The sequence below is a fragment of the Paroedura picta genome, chromosome 7 (genome assembly GCF_049243985.1).
Source record: "Paroedura picta isolate Pp20150507F chromosome 7, Ppicta_v3.0, whole genome shotgun sequence".
Taxonomy (NCBI): Eukaryota; Metazoa; Chordata; class Lepidosauria; order Squamata; family Gekkonidae; genus Paroedura; species Paroedura picta.
In genome coordinates, this window is record NC_135375.1 from 18,034,030 (window position 1) to 18,051,379 (window position 17,350).

Sequence of the window (17,350 nt, forward strand, 5' to 3'; positions counted from 1 at the left end):
CCCCCCAAAAAAATGCATGCCAAATGCAGTCCAGTGATATCTGTATAAATGTGTAAAAGCGGAGGGAGATAAAACTTTTCAGGGTTAGGAAAGTCAGAGAATAAATCAAAGAGAAAATAGCACATAGTTCAGTTGATTGGTCTATAAGCACTGAATTTTTATAACCATGGTGAAACTAGGATGGTATAAAAAATCAGTGTGCAGGTAGATGATTGGGAGCCCATTATGTCATTAAAGGTAAAGGTAAAGGTATCCCTTGTGCAAGCACCGAGTTATGTCTGACCCTTGGGGTGACGCCCTCTTGGCAGACTCAATACAGGGTGGTTTGTCATTCCCTTCTCCAGTCATTACCGTTTTACCCTCAAGCAAGCAAGCTCTGACCTCAGGATGGAGGACTGAGTCAACCTTGAGCCGGCTGCTGGGATCAAACTCCCAGCCTCATGGTCAGAGCTTCAGACTGCATGTTGGCTGCCTTACCACCCTGTGCTACAATTATGTAATTACAGACACTTAAAAACAAGAGTGAGGCATAGAGACGATAAATACATCAAACACGGGGACATAAGGAGAAGATTAGTGTCCCACAGATATGCAATCAGGATAACCTGAGATCTGAAAAAAAAACCCTTTCCCAAATTGCTCCTCTATCTCCAATATTCTCCAACCATCTCCTCCTTTGATCCATCTGAGCTTGTGAATCTTTGACCAGCACCAAGAAGAAAGCCAGGCACTGCTTGACTAAGAAGCATGGAGCAAATTCGGGATCAGATTTCTTTTTCCAGCTGTCCCGTTAGCACTATTTACTATTATCAGGACCTCCCCCCCATACGCACACACCCCACCTCTTTCTCTCTCTCTATAATTAGGTTGGCTTAAGGTTTATCTGGGCCTTTTTTCAAAACCAGACTTCCTTAACAGCAGTAGCCGTCAATCACGAAGGCCTGAATGAAAAACGTCTTTTAGGATTCGCATTCTCTCATGGCAAGCAGGAATCGGGTACATTCGAGCCTGTAACTTAATGGTAAAATAATGTCCCTTACCGTAAGTGCCCCATTTTCGTTTGGCAACTGGTTTCCCCCAGACAGACTGCTAATCCGTTCGCCTCGCCGCAAGCTGGTTTTGCCATGCGATGAGCCATAATGGGTTGGAGACTTGGAGGTATCCTGGCCCACTCCATTCGGATCGCTGCAGTTACATCCACGAAGCAGCTCAGCCGAATCCAAGCAACTTCTTTCCCCGTGGATTGTGCGCCTTTCATCAACATGACGGTCTCGGGAGTGCAGCTTATTTAGAAGGCTCTTTGATGCCTTTGCTGGACCAGCGGCATCATCTCTGCCTCCTCCTTTGGTCCCTTTCTCCCTTCCCTTTGCAAATTTGTGCGACTTTGTCCTCGAGGAGTTTCTCTCCGTTTTCGGTTTCTCTGCGACTACAGAAGAACCGCTTAAGCTGCAAGAAGAGGGCTCCATCCCCAAGAGCTGACTTTCCATGCCTCGCGATCCGTCGACAGGAGAATCTTCAGCGGATTGACCGTGGCTCTTGTTTTCCTCTTTGATTCTGGGGTAATCATTTTCGATAGCCATGGAAGCCACGGGCTGCTGGCGCTTCTCTTTGTCTTTCAGGGTGGGAGCTTCACTTTGCTGGTGCCCAACAGTCAGGGTCATGCCTGTTGGTAAGAGTGATGGATTGCATGCGGCGAGGCTGCTCCTGACAGCTACCTCTTTGGGTTTTGACGGATGACCACAGAAGCCAATAGAGGCATCCATAGGCTGGGTGTTATCTGACACTGGACACAGGCGAGGCATTTCGCCGAGGAAGTAAGCACACCCGTCACAAACTTTGCCCAGAGTTAACTCATCATCATCATCGCTTTCCAGAAGAAACTTCAGCTCCCTTTGCCGCTGTTGATACGACTCCTCTGTCATCACGTCGGAACATTCAAGGACTTGAAGACAATCATCGACGTAAGAGTCATCCGCTGTAATGAAAGTTCTGCCCGGAAGAATCTCAGAATCATTGTTGGCATTTTCAGAAGAATCCTTGAGACCGCAGGTCTGGCTTTCTAGAGGTGCAGTTATATGACTCAGGGACAGTGCCTCATTGCTCAGAACTTCACTGAGGCAAATCTCTTCACGGGCCTTGGCGTCTTCGCTTGCCTGACAAGCAGCTAAGTCTTCAGCATTAAGGGAACAGCTGCTTATAGGATCATCGATTTGACTTGCTGGTTTGGAATCCACTTGAGAGCTGTTGGCTGTATCCACCTCTCTCTCAGCGTGATCCCCAGACATTTCTCCCTCGGTACACTCCCCAGGCATTTCAAGGCCTTCGTAAATACAGAGATCAGCTGTATTTTGAGTCATGTCCAAAATGCTACTATTATTTGCCTCTGGACTGAGCACATTTGTAGCACACGTACTGTCTCCCAAACAATGGGGTTTTTTGCACTGATTTTCCATTGGAGGGCAAACGCCATGCTCCGTTTGGGCTTGCTTCGAGGGCAAACGATTGAATTCTGATGCTAGAGGTTCTGGTGATTCTAAAGGTAAAAAACACTCCTGGGTTGAATCATTCTTGTCCACTAAATCTTTATTCTCTGTAGCCTGATTAGAACTTTCCAAATGACACGCAGTAATGTCATTTGCTCTGCGAGTTCTTACGGTGTTTTTAGAATTATAGTGCCATGAATTATACACTTCAGATTTTGCACCGGGTGTCACTTTAAGGAAAGCTGAAGACTGGACTCTTCCAAAGCAATTACTAGCGACAATTCGATAAACCCCAGCTTGTCCCTCTGAACATCTGTGAAATTAAAAACAAAGAGACACTCCTATTAAACCTTTACAAAGCTTTTTGACCGTTTATGCACTGGAGGTTTCACGCTGTGCTGCAGGCTGGAGTTTTAGTTGTGGCAGGTTGCCCCACCTCTTCCTGCACCCACATGGGGGAGCATTTGGCCTGGTGCACCTCATCCGCCTCCTATTTGTGCTCCTGCACGGGAGCTGGGGCAATGATGTTCCCAGTGCATAAATGGTCTTTCGGACGCACATGAGATTACACTCTGAGTACTGAACTTAATGATAGCGAAGAGTGGTGACTTTAGGAATTTGTCTCCAAAAAGGATAAAATTTACACATTACAGATCCCACTCAACCATTGAGCTATACATTATAGAGAGTTCTATATTTATATAGAGAGTGTATTATCATAATCTTGACCACTGAGGAAGACCCGGAAGGGTCGAAATGCGTTTGGTCCTTGGTTGCTGCTAGTTCGGTATAGTTTTTAAGAAGTTTTTATTCTGTTTTTAATTGTGCCCCATAATAAACAACCAACAAGTTTTGCATTATTTTTATTGTTCAGCTCAACTTTTGAGTTCCAAAACTAGTCAATACAACATATGAACATACATGCTGGGAAGTTGTACCCTGTCTATGGCATCCCTAGCATGAGGTTTCCAAGGCAAGGGAGAAGCGGAGAAAGTTTGTCATGGTCTTCCTCTGCAGAGCTTTCCTCGGGAGTCTCCCATCCTAAATACCAGCCCAGCTTGTCTGTGTTTGTGTATGTGAGAATTGATGTCAAGCTGCTTCTGACTTTTGGTGTAGTGGTTACGAGTGCGGACTTCTAATCTGGCATGCCAGGTTCGATTCTGCGCTCCCCCACATGAAACCAGCTGGGTGACCTTGGGCTCGCCACGGCACTGATAAAACTGTTCTGACGGGGGCAGTGATATCAGGGCTCTCTCAGCCTCACCCACCCCACAGGCTGTCTGTTGTGGGGAGAGGAATGGGAAGGCGATTGTAAGCCGCTTTGAGCCTCCTTTGGGTAGGGAAAAGCGGCATATAAGAACCAACTCTTCTTCTGCTTCTTCTTCTTCTTCTTCTTCTGCTTCTTCTTCTTCTGCTTCTTCTTCTTCTTCTTCTTCTGCTTCTTCTTCTTCTTCTTCACGGTGGTCCTATGAATTAATGACCTCCAAAATGTCCTATCCTTCACAGCCTTGCTCAGTTCTTGCAAACCCATGTGGCTTCCTTGATTCAGTAGGTCTTTCTCATATTGGAGCTTCCTCTTTTCCTGCCGCTTTCAACTTTTCCTAGCATTATTATCTTTTCCGGTGACTCTTGTCTCCTCATAATGTGACCAAAGTACAACAGCCTCAGTGAAATGTTTTTAGCTTTTAAGAAGAGTTCAGGCTTGATCTCAAATCCACTTATTTGTCTTTTTGGTGATCTACGGTCCCTGTAAAACTCTCCTCCGATACCACATTAAAATGAACCAACTTTCTTCCTGCCAGGTTTCTTCACTGTTTAGCTTTCACATCCCTAGGTAGTAATGTTTTGTTCTTCGGCATCACGTCCCTACATGTAAGTCTCTTGTCTAGCTCAATCTCCCTTTGATTCCTTGGTTGCAGTTTCCTTTTTTGGTTAATTGGCTTCTGAGATTCCACCAAAAGCAGGCAGGGGCTCATGGTAATTGTAGTCCATGGATATCTGGTCAATTTGGCCATCCCTGGACTACGCCATGCGGCCTTCCTTCCCACTTAACACAACAGAACACCATAATTACCAAGTTCCTGGAACTGCATGACTGCTATTTGTGAAGGAAAGGTTTTCAGCATGGCAAGGAATCCAAATCACACAGGACAAGGAAAAAATCCAAGTAGAGAGATACTCTTAACCGTATGTCATATCTTTGGCTCAGAACTTTCCCTCACGTTATCAGTGTGATCCTAACAATTCTATTTTTTGGCCCTGCTGATGGACCTCCTGGTGGCACCTGGGTTTTGGCCATTGTATGACACAGAGTGTTGGACTGGGTGGGCCATTGGTCTAATCCTGCATGGCTTCTCTTATGATATTCTGTCTGGGGCAGTGAAGTTCTGTATTCTTAGTGCTTGGAGGGCAACAGTGGGAGGGCTTCTGCAGTTCTGGCCCTGCTGGTGAACCTCCTGATGGCACCTGGGTTAGGGCCACTGTGTGTTGGACTGGATGGGCCATTGGTCTGATTCTTTATGGCTTCTCTTATGTTCTTATAACAAAGATTGTGCAGGCTCTTTCAGCACGCATGCTATGAAGTCCTCAGTCTCTATGACCTCCAGAGGAACTGGTTGGACCTCTGTGTGAGACAGAATGGTGGACTAGATAGACCACTATTCCTTCTTATGTTCCTATGTATCGTGCCATCCTAAACAGAGTTAGACCCTTAGCTTCAGTGGATTTAGGCCCAAACTAATGAGTTGGGTTGGGGGTTGCCTGAATCCATCTAGTGGTTCTCCAAAGCCATGCAGGGAATGCTTTTCAAAATAATAGAGAACTCCAAAGGACACGGAACAAAATCAAGTGGGAGAGGGGAAGGGCTTCCCTGCACACTCGACTGTTCCCTGCATGGAAACACCATCGGGGGGAGTTATCTTCTCCCTTTTCTTCTCCCTGTGGAATATTCTGTGCACCTGGGCCAGCAAAAGCAATGATGTAACCTCCTCCGGCACTGTCTCTACACGGGGAGCAACTGAGAGAATGTTGGGAATGTTCCGCCTAGAGAAGAAGAGGTTGAGAGGGGACAGGATTGCTGTCTTGAAGTATTTGAACGGTCGTCATTCGGAGGAGGGCACCAGAGGATAGGACCTGCAGTCATGGCTTTAAATTGCGTGTAGACTGGTACTAGATACCGGGGGGGGGGGGGGGAATTGTCAGAGTAGTTCAGCAGTGGAATCGCCTAAGGAGGTGGTGAGCTCCCCCTCTCTGGCAGTGAATTATCCTGGGTGTTTGAGGCTGATCCTGCATTGAGCAGGGAGTTGGACTAGATGGCCTGGATGGCTCCTTCCAACTCTATGATACTATGTGGGGGTAAGAGCTTATTTCTCCCCCATGGTGTTCCAAGTTGCTCTGGGCACCTTATTTTAAAAAGGCCATTATCCGTAGCTGTTGTGTGACTATGAAGAACCTGATTTGTGTCTGGGGAACTGTGACCCAACTCATTCAAAACTCAAACGTGCCGTTAGGCCCTTAGAAAGCTGTAACCCTGCTGAGGATGGTACTGCTAGCCACAGGGTCACGGCCTGCAAACCCTGCTCTCCCTGGAAGTGTCTGAGGAATTGAAGAAGTGGCGCGGAATAGGCTGTGCATTACAAAGCAGGCGATAAAGGCTTACCCAAACAGACGCAAAGTATGGATCGGGTCCTCATCTGTTATTTCATGGTTGGAAAAGTCCTCCAGTTCTTTTATATCTCGTCCATTCCTACGCCAGGTGATCTCTGGTTTGGGGTTACCTAGAAGCACATAGAGAAGAAAATTATTATTGTACACTAGTATATGATTCTTGTACACTGAAAAACAAGGCACTGACATACTAAAGAGGCTCAAGCAACAACCAGCTGGTGATCCCTGGCCATAGAGATATACGTATGGCCTCCACTAGGGCCAGGGCCTTTTTGGTTCTGGCCCCTGCCTGGTGGGACAAGCTCCCAGAAGAACTGCAGGAACTACAGGGACTTCCCCAGTTCCAAAGAGCCTACAAGACAAAGCTCTTCCGCCAGGTTTTTTGTTGGGGTCAGTGAACGACTGACAATGACATCATTAGAATGGGCCCTCTCTACATAACCCTCCCCCCTGAATGAAAGAAGGGAAGGCAGAAGGCAAAACCTATGGGGGATGGTGGCTGATAGGGGTACTTTTTAAATTGTTTATAATCTTATTATAAGTTATATTTATAAATGTTGCAAATCGTCCTGAGCCAGAAATGCCAAGAGGAGTGGTATAGAAATCCTATTCTTAAAAGCATTAAGCTGCTATTTTATAATACAAGAAAGAAAAAATAATAATCTTTTTCTGGAACATAACTTTTAAGAAAAAAGAAGACGGAAGACCAATAAAATTACATCCTCATAATATCACATCACATATTACATTCTACATGTTTTCCAACATATACATTTACACTTTATATAGTTTATAACTCAGTTGTTTCTTTCCAATCATTTTACTGATTGGCCCCTTTCCGAGTGTCAATCCCGCCCCAAGCAGACAATGGGGAGCCGCGCGAAGCGCGGCTCCCCATTGCCTGCTTCACTCGCTCGGAAAATGGCGGCCCGCCTGGTGAGAGCCTCGGCTGGGGGGTGGGCCGGGAAGCCTTCTCTCGGCCGGCGGAGCGGCCTCGCAGCGTTGTGGACGCTGCGAGCCCGCTCCGCCGGCCGAGAGAAGGCTCCAGAGAGCCTCGGGGGGGTGGATGGGTGGTGGGGGGGAAGGGAAGCCTTCTGCCGCCGGCCGCAGCGGGCTCACAGCGTCGTAGACGCTGTGAGCCCGCTGCGGCCGGCGGCAGAAGGCTCCAGAGAGTCTCGGGGGGGTGGATGGGTGGGGGGGGGGGAAGGGAAGCCTCGGATTCCCAGCCCCAGCAACTGCGAGCCGCGCGCAGCGCGGCTCGCAGTTGCTCCCGGCCTGACGAGACTCCAGCCGGCGAGAAGCTGAAGAGAAAAAAAAAACACCCCTGTAGGAGCCTTTCGCAGCTCCAAGCCGAGACCCAGCAGAGAAAAAAACCCTGTAGGAGCCTTTCGCAGCCCCAAGCCGAGAGCCAGCAGAGAAAAAAACCCTGTAGGAGCCTTTCGCAGCCCCAAGCCGAGAGCCAGCAGAGAAAAAAACCCTGTAGGAGCCTTTCGCAGCTCCAAGCTGGCACGCCCACGAGAGCCAGCAGAAAAACATTAACCCTGTAGGAGCCTTTCGCAGCCCCAAGCCGAGAGCCAGCAGAAAAAAAACCCTGTAGGAGCCTTTCGCAGCTCCAAGCCGAGAGCCAGCAGAAAAAAAACCCTGTAGGAGCCTTTCGCAGCCCCAAGCCGAGAGCCAGCAGAAAAAAAACCCTGTAGGAGCCTTTCGTAGCTCCAAGCCGAGAGCCAGCAGAAAAAAAACCCTGTAGGAGCCTTTCGCAGCCCCAAGCCGAGAGCCAGCAGGAAAAAAACCCTGTAGGAGCCTTTCGCAGCCCCAAGCAGAGAGCCAGCAGAAAAAAAAACCCTGTAGGAGCCTTTCGCAGCCCCAAGCCGAGAGCCAGCAGAAAAAAAAACCCTGTAGGAGCCTTTCGCAGCCCCAAGCCGAGAGCCAGCAGAAAAAACAATCCTGTAGGAGCCTTTCGCAGCCCCAAGCCGAGAGCCAGCAGAAAAAAAACCCTGTAGGAGCCTTTCGCAGCCCCAAGCCGAGAGCCAGCAGGAAAAAAACCCTGTAGGAGCCTTTCGCAGCCCCAAGCCGAGAGCCAGCAGAAAAAAAAACCCTGTAGGAGCCTTTCGCAGCCCCAAGCCGAGAGCCAGCAGAAAAAAAAACCCTGTAGGAGCCTTTCGCAGCCCCAAGCCGAGAGCCAGCAGAAAAAAAAAACCCTGTAGGAGCCTTTCGCAGCTCCAAGCCGAGAGCCAGCAGAAAAAAAACCCTGTAGGAGCCTTTCGCAGCTCCAAGCCGAGAGCCAGCAGAAAAAAAACCCTGTAGGAGCCTTTCGCAGCCCCAAGCCGCCACGCCCACGAGAGCCAGCAGAAAAACATTAACCCTGTAGGAGCCTTTCGCAGCTCCAAGCCGAGAGCCAGCAGAAAAAAAAACCCTGTAGGAGCCTTTCGCAGCCCCAAGCCGAGAGCCAGCAGAAAAAAAAACCCTGTAGGAGCCTTTCGCAGCTCCAAGCCGAGAGCCAGCAGGAAAAAAACCCTGTAGGAGCCTTTCGCCGCTTCAAGCCGGCGCCCTGGGAGCCCCGGCAGCCGCCCACAGCACAGCTGCTGGGTGCTCCCTGCCCTCATGGCCCCAGAACACAATGGAGCCGCCGGGAAAGCCGCAGAAGAACAAAAAAATGCAGAGGAGCCGCCACAGCCCAGCGCACCACACCTGGGACTCCCGCCTCCTCTTTCAGGTAGCCTGTCCCTCGCTCTGTCCCTCGCCTGCCGCTCGCTCTGGTCCCCACCTGCTAGCGCCCATTGTCTTCTTCATACAATGGGCTTTTTTACTAGTACATATATATTCTAATACTATTTGGCACCATATTTAATAACATACATCTTGGATCTAATACAAGTTTAATTTTCAATATATTTTGAATAATGAATCATAATCCAATATTTCTTTTCCATTTGACAAGTCCACCACAAATGATAAAATTATGCATTTATATCCCGGCATTTACGACATTTCCCATTATCACTCCTGCTATATCTTTAGGAGCAATAACATCTTCCTTTCCATCCCACCACATGAGTGTGTTTTCACCTGACTGTGATCCCATCTCCTTCTCGCAAACCTTTTCTCCACGTGCACCACATTCATGCCCATTCTCCAACAGCAATGGCTGTTTGCACAACTGCTGTAGCAGTCCAGAAGAACTGCCTATGAGAAATACCTGTATGCACTACCCCATTGACACTAGGAAGCTAAACACATGGGTGATGATGCGTTGATAGAGTTTAAATATGAAAGAGGGCAAAACACCAGAGGCTTAAAAGAATAAGAGAGTTTTATTGCAAAAAGAAACAAACTGAGGGGGAAATGAGAATGTAAGAAGCTGCTAGGAAGGAAAAGAAAGACCAATCCAAAAGTCTGGAGCAGCCATTAGAGATCAGGTGGTCTGTGGCCCATCTTCAAAGACTTTGTGACTTACTTTTAGAGGTGGTGAGCTCCCCTCACTGACAGTCTTCAAGCAGAAGTTGGAGAGACTTATCCTGGATGTTAGGCTGATCCTGCATTGAGCTAGATGGCCTGTCTGGCCCCTTCCAACTCTAGGATTCTAAGCAGCAGCTGGACAGATCCTTATCCTGGATGCTTTAGGCTGGTCCTGCATTGAGCATGGGGTGGGACTAGATGGCCAGTCTGGCCCCTTCCAACTCTAGTCTTCTCTTATTCTAAACAGCAGCTGGACAGATGCTTATCCTGAATGCTTCAGGCTGGTCTACGATTCTATGATTCTAGGGGGTTGGAGTAGAGGACCTTTCAGTTCTATAATTCCTAGGTTTCATTGCCTTTCTGAGCTAGTTTGGTATAATCCAAACTGGTGATGGAAAGCACCCTCAAGTCACAGATGGTTTATGGTGACCTCAGAGGGTTGTCAAGGCAAGAGACCTTCAGAGGGGGTTTGCCATGGCCTGCCAACGCATTACCACTCTGGTCTTCTTTCGAAGTCTCCCATCCAAATGCCAGTCAGGACCGACCCATCTTAGCTTCCAGGATTAGATGGGATTGTGCTAGCCTGGGCTAGCCAGGTCAAGACTGCCCACTAGAGGGCCAGATTTGTGTTCCCTAAACTAAGGGTAGTCAACCTGTGGTCCTCCAGATGTCCATGGACTGCAATTCCCATGAGCCCCTGCCAGCGTTTGCTGGCAGGTTCTCATGGGAATTGTAGTCCATGAATATCTGGAGGACCACAGGTTGACCACCCCTGCCCTAAACCAATCAGATAATGGCTAAAAACATTAAAACCTATGAAAAACACATAGATTGGAACATGAGATAGTTACACGTACCAGTTATCTTGCACGTGAATGTGGCATCTCCATGTTCCGGCACAGATTCTGAAGACAAACTGGACAGGAAGTAAGGAGAGCTCTTCTCGGCAGACGGTCCTGAGTTCGGCATTGTTCAGAAAACCCCCTAAAGCTTTAAGAATTTAAGAATATAATAAACCTGTCTTTGCAAGCCTCTCATCTGTCAAGCCAAAAAGGCTGCAAGCCATTTCATCGTACTGGACCACTCCCTCCCCCCCTCAAGGGGGAGCAATTTAGAGCAGGGGAAAAAAACGCCATAAGGTAAAGGAATAAACTTTAGGTAGAGTTTAAATATGCAAAGAGGGTTAAAGCACTGGCTGCTAAAAATAATCAAACAGAAACAACTTTGTATCAAGAAAGAAAGAGATTCCTAATTGTCTATCTCAGGGGTAGTCAACCTGTGGTCCTCCAGATGTTCATGGACTACAATTCCCATGAGCCCCTACCAGCAAATGCTGGCAGGGGCTCATGGGAATTGTAGTCCATGGACATCTGGAGGACCACAGCTTGACTACCCCTGGTCTATCTGACCTGTTCTGTCATTCATTCTGTCTGTTCTGGAGGCAAGCAGGGAGGCAGTGTGCTCAAAGGAGCAGGAAGTGGTTTGAACTTAGGCAGATGGTGAGTGGGTGGGCAGAAGGGATTGTGTCGGTGCTTGGCTCTTGTGGTCCTTGCTTGTATGCCCAGGGAAATGCCCATCACCACTTTGGGATCAGAAGGCAAATTTCTTCTAGGCCTGGGATTCTGGGGGGCATCATCTGGACATGGAAAAGGGGCCTATGGGTACTGGCACATGGCCACCCCCTACCCAGTCAAGCAGGAAAGAGAGAGGAGACGGACAATCGGAACGATTTAAGTGCAGAAGACAGCATCTTAGTGAAAGCTGCTTTGAGTCAGAAAAAAAGGAACAATAGATGCATCGCAAGAGCCAGATTCAGATGAATCAGAATTCGGCAGGATCGAGAGCAGGGGGAGAAAGTGAGTGCAGACCATACAAGGGTTCGAATCCCCATTTGTGCCATGGAAGTTCAATGGGTGACTGTGGAGAACAGGAGGATGATCCAAGCTGCTTTGGGTCTCCATTGGGCAGAAATTAAAATAAACATGGCACTTTTCCATTTAAAAGTCTCGCCTTCTCATGGTTGCTCTCCGTTTGAAAACGAAAACTAGCCAGGGCTTCACGTCTTTGCATGCCATATGCAAGTCACTGCCTCAGTTGCTTAAATTAGGTTCCCGATTACTCAATGAAGCTACTTCCTCCCTTTGCAGCATTCGAGTGGCTGGTAATCAGCACAGCCAAGGAGATCAGATGGCGCCATTAATGCAAATGAATGCATGGCAGTCAGAATTGCCACGCCTGGCACCGAAAGAACGTTCAAATCAGGAAACATTCCCATCTGGGAAATGCCGAAGGAGCCAAGCACTAAAACTGCAAGAGGGAGAACCATCTGTGGCAGCTTCTGTAACAGAAGAATGGCAAACTCCATATTTAACAGAGGGAATGATCACAGTAACCCAGGCAACCACTGTCCTTTGAAGTAGGAGGCAGGGGCCATGATAACACAGCTATATAATAGCCATAGTACCTGCAAGGGGGAGACAATAAGGCCATATTTTGGATATATGTGTTTGCGCCAGCTGCTACTTTGTTCTCACCAGGTTTTGGGCTGCTGTTTTAATCAAATTCTGGCTGCTTTTGAACTTCCAGACTAATGATAAAGATAGATGCTTTGTACATTTCATTTATGTATTAAGAAACATTTAACATTCTCCGTTCCTCCACATTCAGCACTGGGTGACCTTGGGCTGGTCACAGTCCTGATAGAGCTAACCTTAGCATTTTTATTGCCCCAGTGTTTTTGTGAACGACAACTGAACGCTGAGGACTGATTTGCTTATCTAGCAAAGAATGATCATGCTGCGTATTTTGGATGTTGTGGTAAAGGTAAAAGGTAAAGGAAAAGGTATCCCCTGTGCAAGCACCGAGTAATGCCTGACCCTTGGGGTGACGCCCTCCAGCGTTTTCATGGCAGACTCAATACGGGGTGGTTTGCCAGTGCCTTCCCCAGTCATTACCGTTTACCCCCCAGCAAGCAAGCTGGGTACTCATTTTACCGACCTCGGAAGGATGGAAGGCTGAGTCAACCTTGAGCCGGCTGCTGGGATCGAACTCCCAGCCTTATGGGCAGAGCTTTCAGACGGCTGCCTTACCATTCTGCACCACAAGAGGCTCTTGATAGATGTTGTGGTGCTGTTTACTAATTCGGCCACATTTGATGTGGTCGACCACGAGCTGTTGGCCTGCCGTCTCGCTGGGGCCGGGATTTGGGGGACAGCCATTCAGTGGTTGCAATCCTTTCTCTGGAATCGGGGTTGCTGTAGGGGAATAGCTGTAACGTCTCCGCCAACTTCCTGTGGAGCCCCACAGGGGGCAGTGCTTTCCACTACATTATCTTTATGCGCCCTCTGGCCCAGCTGATCCGGAGCTATAGGCTGGCTAGACTCCCCCCCAGATCCATTTGCCTCTTGTTTGGAAACTGTAGCTGCATGGTTAGAGCAGAGTTACCTGAAACTCAACCCCTCTAAGATGGAGGCCTGTTGGCTAGGTAGAAAAGCAGCAGGGCAGAGGAAGTGCACCTGCCCACCCTGGCCGGAGTGCAACTTAACATCTTGGCCTCAGCCAGGAACATGGATGTGACCTTGGATACCTCCTTGTTGTTGGAGGCCCAGGTCCTAGGAGCTGCCTGTATGGTGTTTTTCCATCTGCGCCAAGCCAGGCTGCTAGCGTCCTACCTGCCATGGGACTGCCTGGCCACAGTGATCCATGCAACTGTCACCTCTAGGCTAGACTTCTGTAACTCGTTCTACATGCGCCTATCCTTGTCCCTGACCCGGAAACTGCAGCAGGTGCAAAATGCAGCAGCTAGGGTCCTCACTAGTACATCACTCTATGAGTGATGGATGAGAGCCAGTTTGGTGTAGTGGTTAGGAGCGCAGACTTCTAATCTGGCATGCCAGGTTCGATTCTGCGCTCCCCCACATGCAACCAGCTGGGTGACCTTGGCCTCTCTAGGGCACTGATAAAACTGCTAATAATAGAATTGAACATCCCCAGTTCAGACTTTCCCACCTTTCTATCATTTTAAATTTTGTAACAACCAGCCTGATGAAAAGTCGTGTTCGTCTCCAAATCTTGCAGAATGTTCTGAGGTCGATTTGGCGGGTCCTGTTAAAAGGTTTACACAGATATGGGGTCACTGTGGGTGAGCAGGTAGTTGTGAGTTTCCTGCATTGTGCAAGGTGTTGGACTAGATGACCCTGGAGGTCCCTTCCAACTCCAAGATTCTATGATTCTATATAATTCTCGGTTTTCAAGTAGTCTTTGGCTGGGAACTCTCAGCTTAATCTACTTCAGAGGATTGTTTCAGGTGAATAGCTCTCTTGGTCTATATAATATGAATCCAGGAGCACCTTGGCGAGAGCCAGCTTGGTGTAGCGGTTAGGAGCATGAACTTCTAATCTGGAGAGCCGGTTTGATTCTGCGCTCCCCCACATGCAACCAGCTGGGTGGCCTTGGGCTCACGACAGCGCTGATAAAACTGTTCTGACTGAGCAGCGATATCAGGGCTCTCTCAGCCTCACCTCCCTCACAGGGTGTCTGTTGTGGGGAGAGGAAAGGGAAGGCGACTGTAAGCCGCTTTGAGCCTCCTTCGGGTAGGGAAAAGCAGCATATAAGAACCAACTCTTCTTCTTCTTCTTCTTCTTCTTCTACATCCTGGAGGACCCATATCCAGACAGTCCTGAGGCAGCTGCATTGGTTGCCAGTTGCAGCCCAGATCAGGTTCAAGGTTTTGGTATTAATCTTTAAGGCTATAGGTGGCCTAAGAGACCTCTTGTCTCCTTATGCTCCCCACATGGCATTGCACTCTGCAGGTGTGAATGTATTTGAAGTGCCCTAGAAAAGCGTGCCTGGCCTCGACCAGGGCTAGGGCCTCTTTGGTCCTGGCCCCGACTTGGTGGAATGAGCTCCCAGGAGAACTTCGGGCCCTAAAGGCGCTTTCACATTTCTGTAGAGTCTGTAAAATGGAGCTCTTCCACCAGGTCTTTGGTTGAGGCCAGGGCCAGGAAGATTTCAGGGCCCCTCCCCCCAAGGCTGACCTTTAACATCTGGTCCACCCCCATGTCCTCAAGGCACCACCATCTTGGGGCTGGCTAGAGGGTGAAGGAAGAGGTTATTATCACCACTGCAGGGTTATTATTGGGTTATATTGGAATTTAGTGACGGGTTTCGTGACCCGCCATGAGCTCTCTGGGAATGGCGGGATATAAAACCAAAAATAAATAAATACATTGCTACTAATTTACTTTCTCCTTATATCTGTGCTCTTACAACCCCTGTTCCGTTGTCTGAGGAAGTGTGCATGCACACAAAAGCTCACGCCTCGAATAGATCTTTGTTGGTCTTAACGGTGCCAATGGATTCAAATTTTGTTATAAAGCAGACATTCTTCTTGTGCTACCAATGGAGGGTAGTGCTTGAAACTGCTTCCTTGAATAATAAGGCATTGTTGAGATTACCCCTTCTGTTTTTTTAAAGGGAGACTTATAAAGATACTCAGTCATGCCATTACTTTGTAATTACAAAATTACTTTTAAAAGCTATTTAAAGTCAGGTCAAACCTGCGCTGAACATGGTGCCACGAGCGCTGTCCAATAGGGGCCTCTTCGAGTCAGAGGCAAACACATACTTATCTCTTGCAGCAATGAGCACTGTTGGGTCTAGTTTGGGATTTTCCCATACAGAAGCTGGGGAGTAGAGGGGTTTTGATCAGAAAAGTGATTGCAGGCTGCTTCAATCAAATTCACGCCACCCCTTAATTTATTTGTTTCATGGAGTTAGAGGCTGTTCTTCAGAACATGCATAAGGTGATAAATCATGCTCAATTAAAACAATAAAAGCCCTAAAACCAGCAATACAACTGCTCTGCAAGGCTACATTTTAGAGGGCAACCCCCTTCTGGAGTCCTCTCTCCTCTCTAGATTCCCTCGGCTCTTGGTGGTAGACAGAAATGGGATGTGAAGGTGTTTTAGAATCATAGAATCATAGAGTTGGAAGGGGCCACACAGGCCATCTAGTCCAACCCCCTGCTCAATGCAGGATCAGCCCTAAGCATCCTAAAGCATCCAAGAAAAGTGTGCATCCAACCTTTGCTTGAAGACTGCCAGTGAGGGGGAGCTCACCACCTCCTTAGGCAGCCTATTCCACTGCTGAACTACTCTGACTGTGAACATTTTTTTCCTGATATCTAGCCTATATCGTTGTACTTGAAGTTTAAACCCATTACTGAGTGTCCTCTCCTCTGCAGCCAGCAGAAACAGCATCCTGCCCTCCTCCAAGTGACAACCTTTCAAATAATTAAAGAGGGCTATCATGTCCCCTCTCAACCTCCTTTTCTCCAGGCTGAACATTCCCAAGTCCCTCAACCTCTCTTCATAGGGCTTGGTCCCTTGGCCCCAGATCATCTTCGTCGCTCTCCTCTGTACCCTTTCAATTTTATCTACGTCCTTCTTGAAGTGAGGCCTCCAGAACTGCACACAGTACTCCCGGTTTTACAATCATAAACTCAGTCATACCATTCTAAGCCCATTGAAGTTACAAGGGTATCTCTCTGTGCATTAGCCAGGCCAGTGGAATTTTACTACAATCCCTTATTGCTCAGTATGGTTTAAACTAAATACAATTATCCTCCCCCTGCCCAGTCATGATGAAAGGTAACGATTAAGTCTTGAGTAAAAACTACGCACACTTTTACAACACAGCAGTTGCTTACCATGCTGGTTTGAGAGGGGGAGATCTAAATGTATCAGCCATATAAGACTTCTATTAGAACTAGCAAAAAGGATCACAAGCTAATAACCTTTGCATCCCCCCTCTCCCCCAATAATTCTGTTGAGAAACTCGGAGGACCATTTGCTCACTTTGCAGAGTCTAAAGAAAGGTATTCCGTGGCTGTTGCTTTTAATTAAAAAGTGGAGCTAATGAAAACTGGGCACATGCTGATCTTGACATAATCTATTTTTAAATGTTCATCAAGTAACAGATCTATTCAACGTGCGCAGTTTCTCCAGCCTGTGTTTTGGGTATGTATGCATTCTATATTATTGATATATTTTAGACCAGCAGTGCATATCAGCAGGGAAATATGCTCATTTCTCAGACATTTCCTATAAACAGGCAGATAAACTATGCTTTAAGGCCTGGGTGCCCTTAGGAATACCGATTATATAGATCAGAGATGTCTTTCATGTAGGGACCTGGCTTGTTATCTGCTTCATATGACACATTCATGTAAAAAAAAAACTAAGGGACATCAAAGGCAGTTTTGAATACTACCCAAAACAAGGATGCTAGCAAAGCTTTAGTATTCATAAATATGCATGATTGATCACTGGTGCAGCTTAAATAATGAATAACTGTATTTGTTCATCATGCTGTTTAAAGTACTCTAGAAAAGATGAGAGAGAGAGACAGAGAGAGAGAGGGAGAGAGACAGAGAGAGACAGAGAGAGGCCTGTTTACATGCCATCTTAAGAAAGCGGAACAAAAACTTTTCTTGGAACGCTTGTAGATACATATATAAATATACTCACAGTGGAATGCTCTTAATGGAACAGCTGGCTGCTTTGACGTAGAAAAGGGTGATGGCTTTTTGTAGTGTGGCTCTTTGGCAAAAGAGGTCTACCCACTTGTGGCCGGCGTGGCTGACAAGATCGGTGTTGTTTTGCAGGGGCTCAGGGTATCACTGTATCTCTGGTAAGGATAGTTATTTCATCACGCCGTAGCAGGTGCCTCTTCCCAAGGACAGC

General features: G+C 47.7%; 1 protein-coding gene across 2 annotated transcripts in view; it reads right to left on the reverse strand.

Moving 5' to 3' along the window:
- Positions 1 to 3,162, reverse strand: part of ALPK2 (alpha kinase 2) — a 50,217-nt gene extending 47,055 nt beyond the window's left edge. The window contains exon 1 of one of the 2 annotated variants that reach the window (XR_013232989.1): positions 1,041 to 3,162. Coding sequence is in view for 1 of the 2 variants with exons in the window: in XM_077346885.1 (XP_077203000.1) it covers positions 1,041 to 2,453 (1,413 nt within the window). In the remaining variant the exon portion in view is untranslated. The remainder of the gene's footprint in view (positions 1 to 1,040) is intronic. The other variant, XM_077346885.1, reaches the window with a different exon arrangement.
- Positions 3,163 to 17,350: the final 14,188 nt, after the last annotated feature.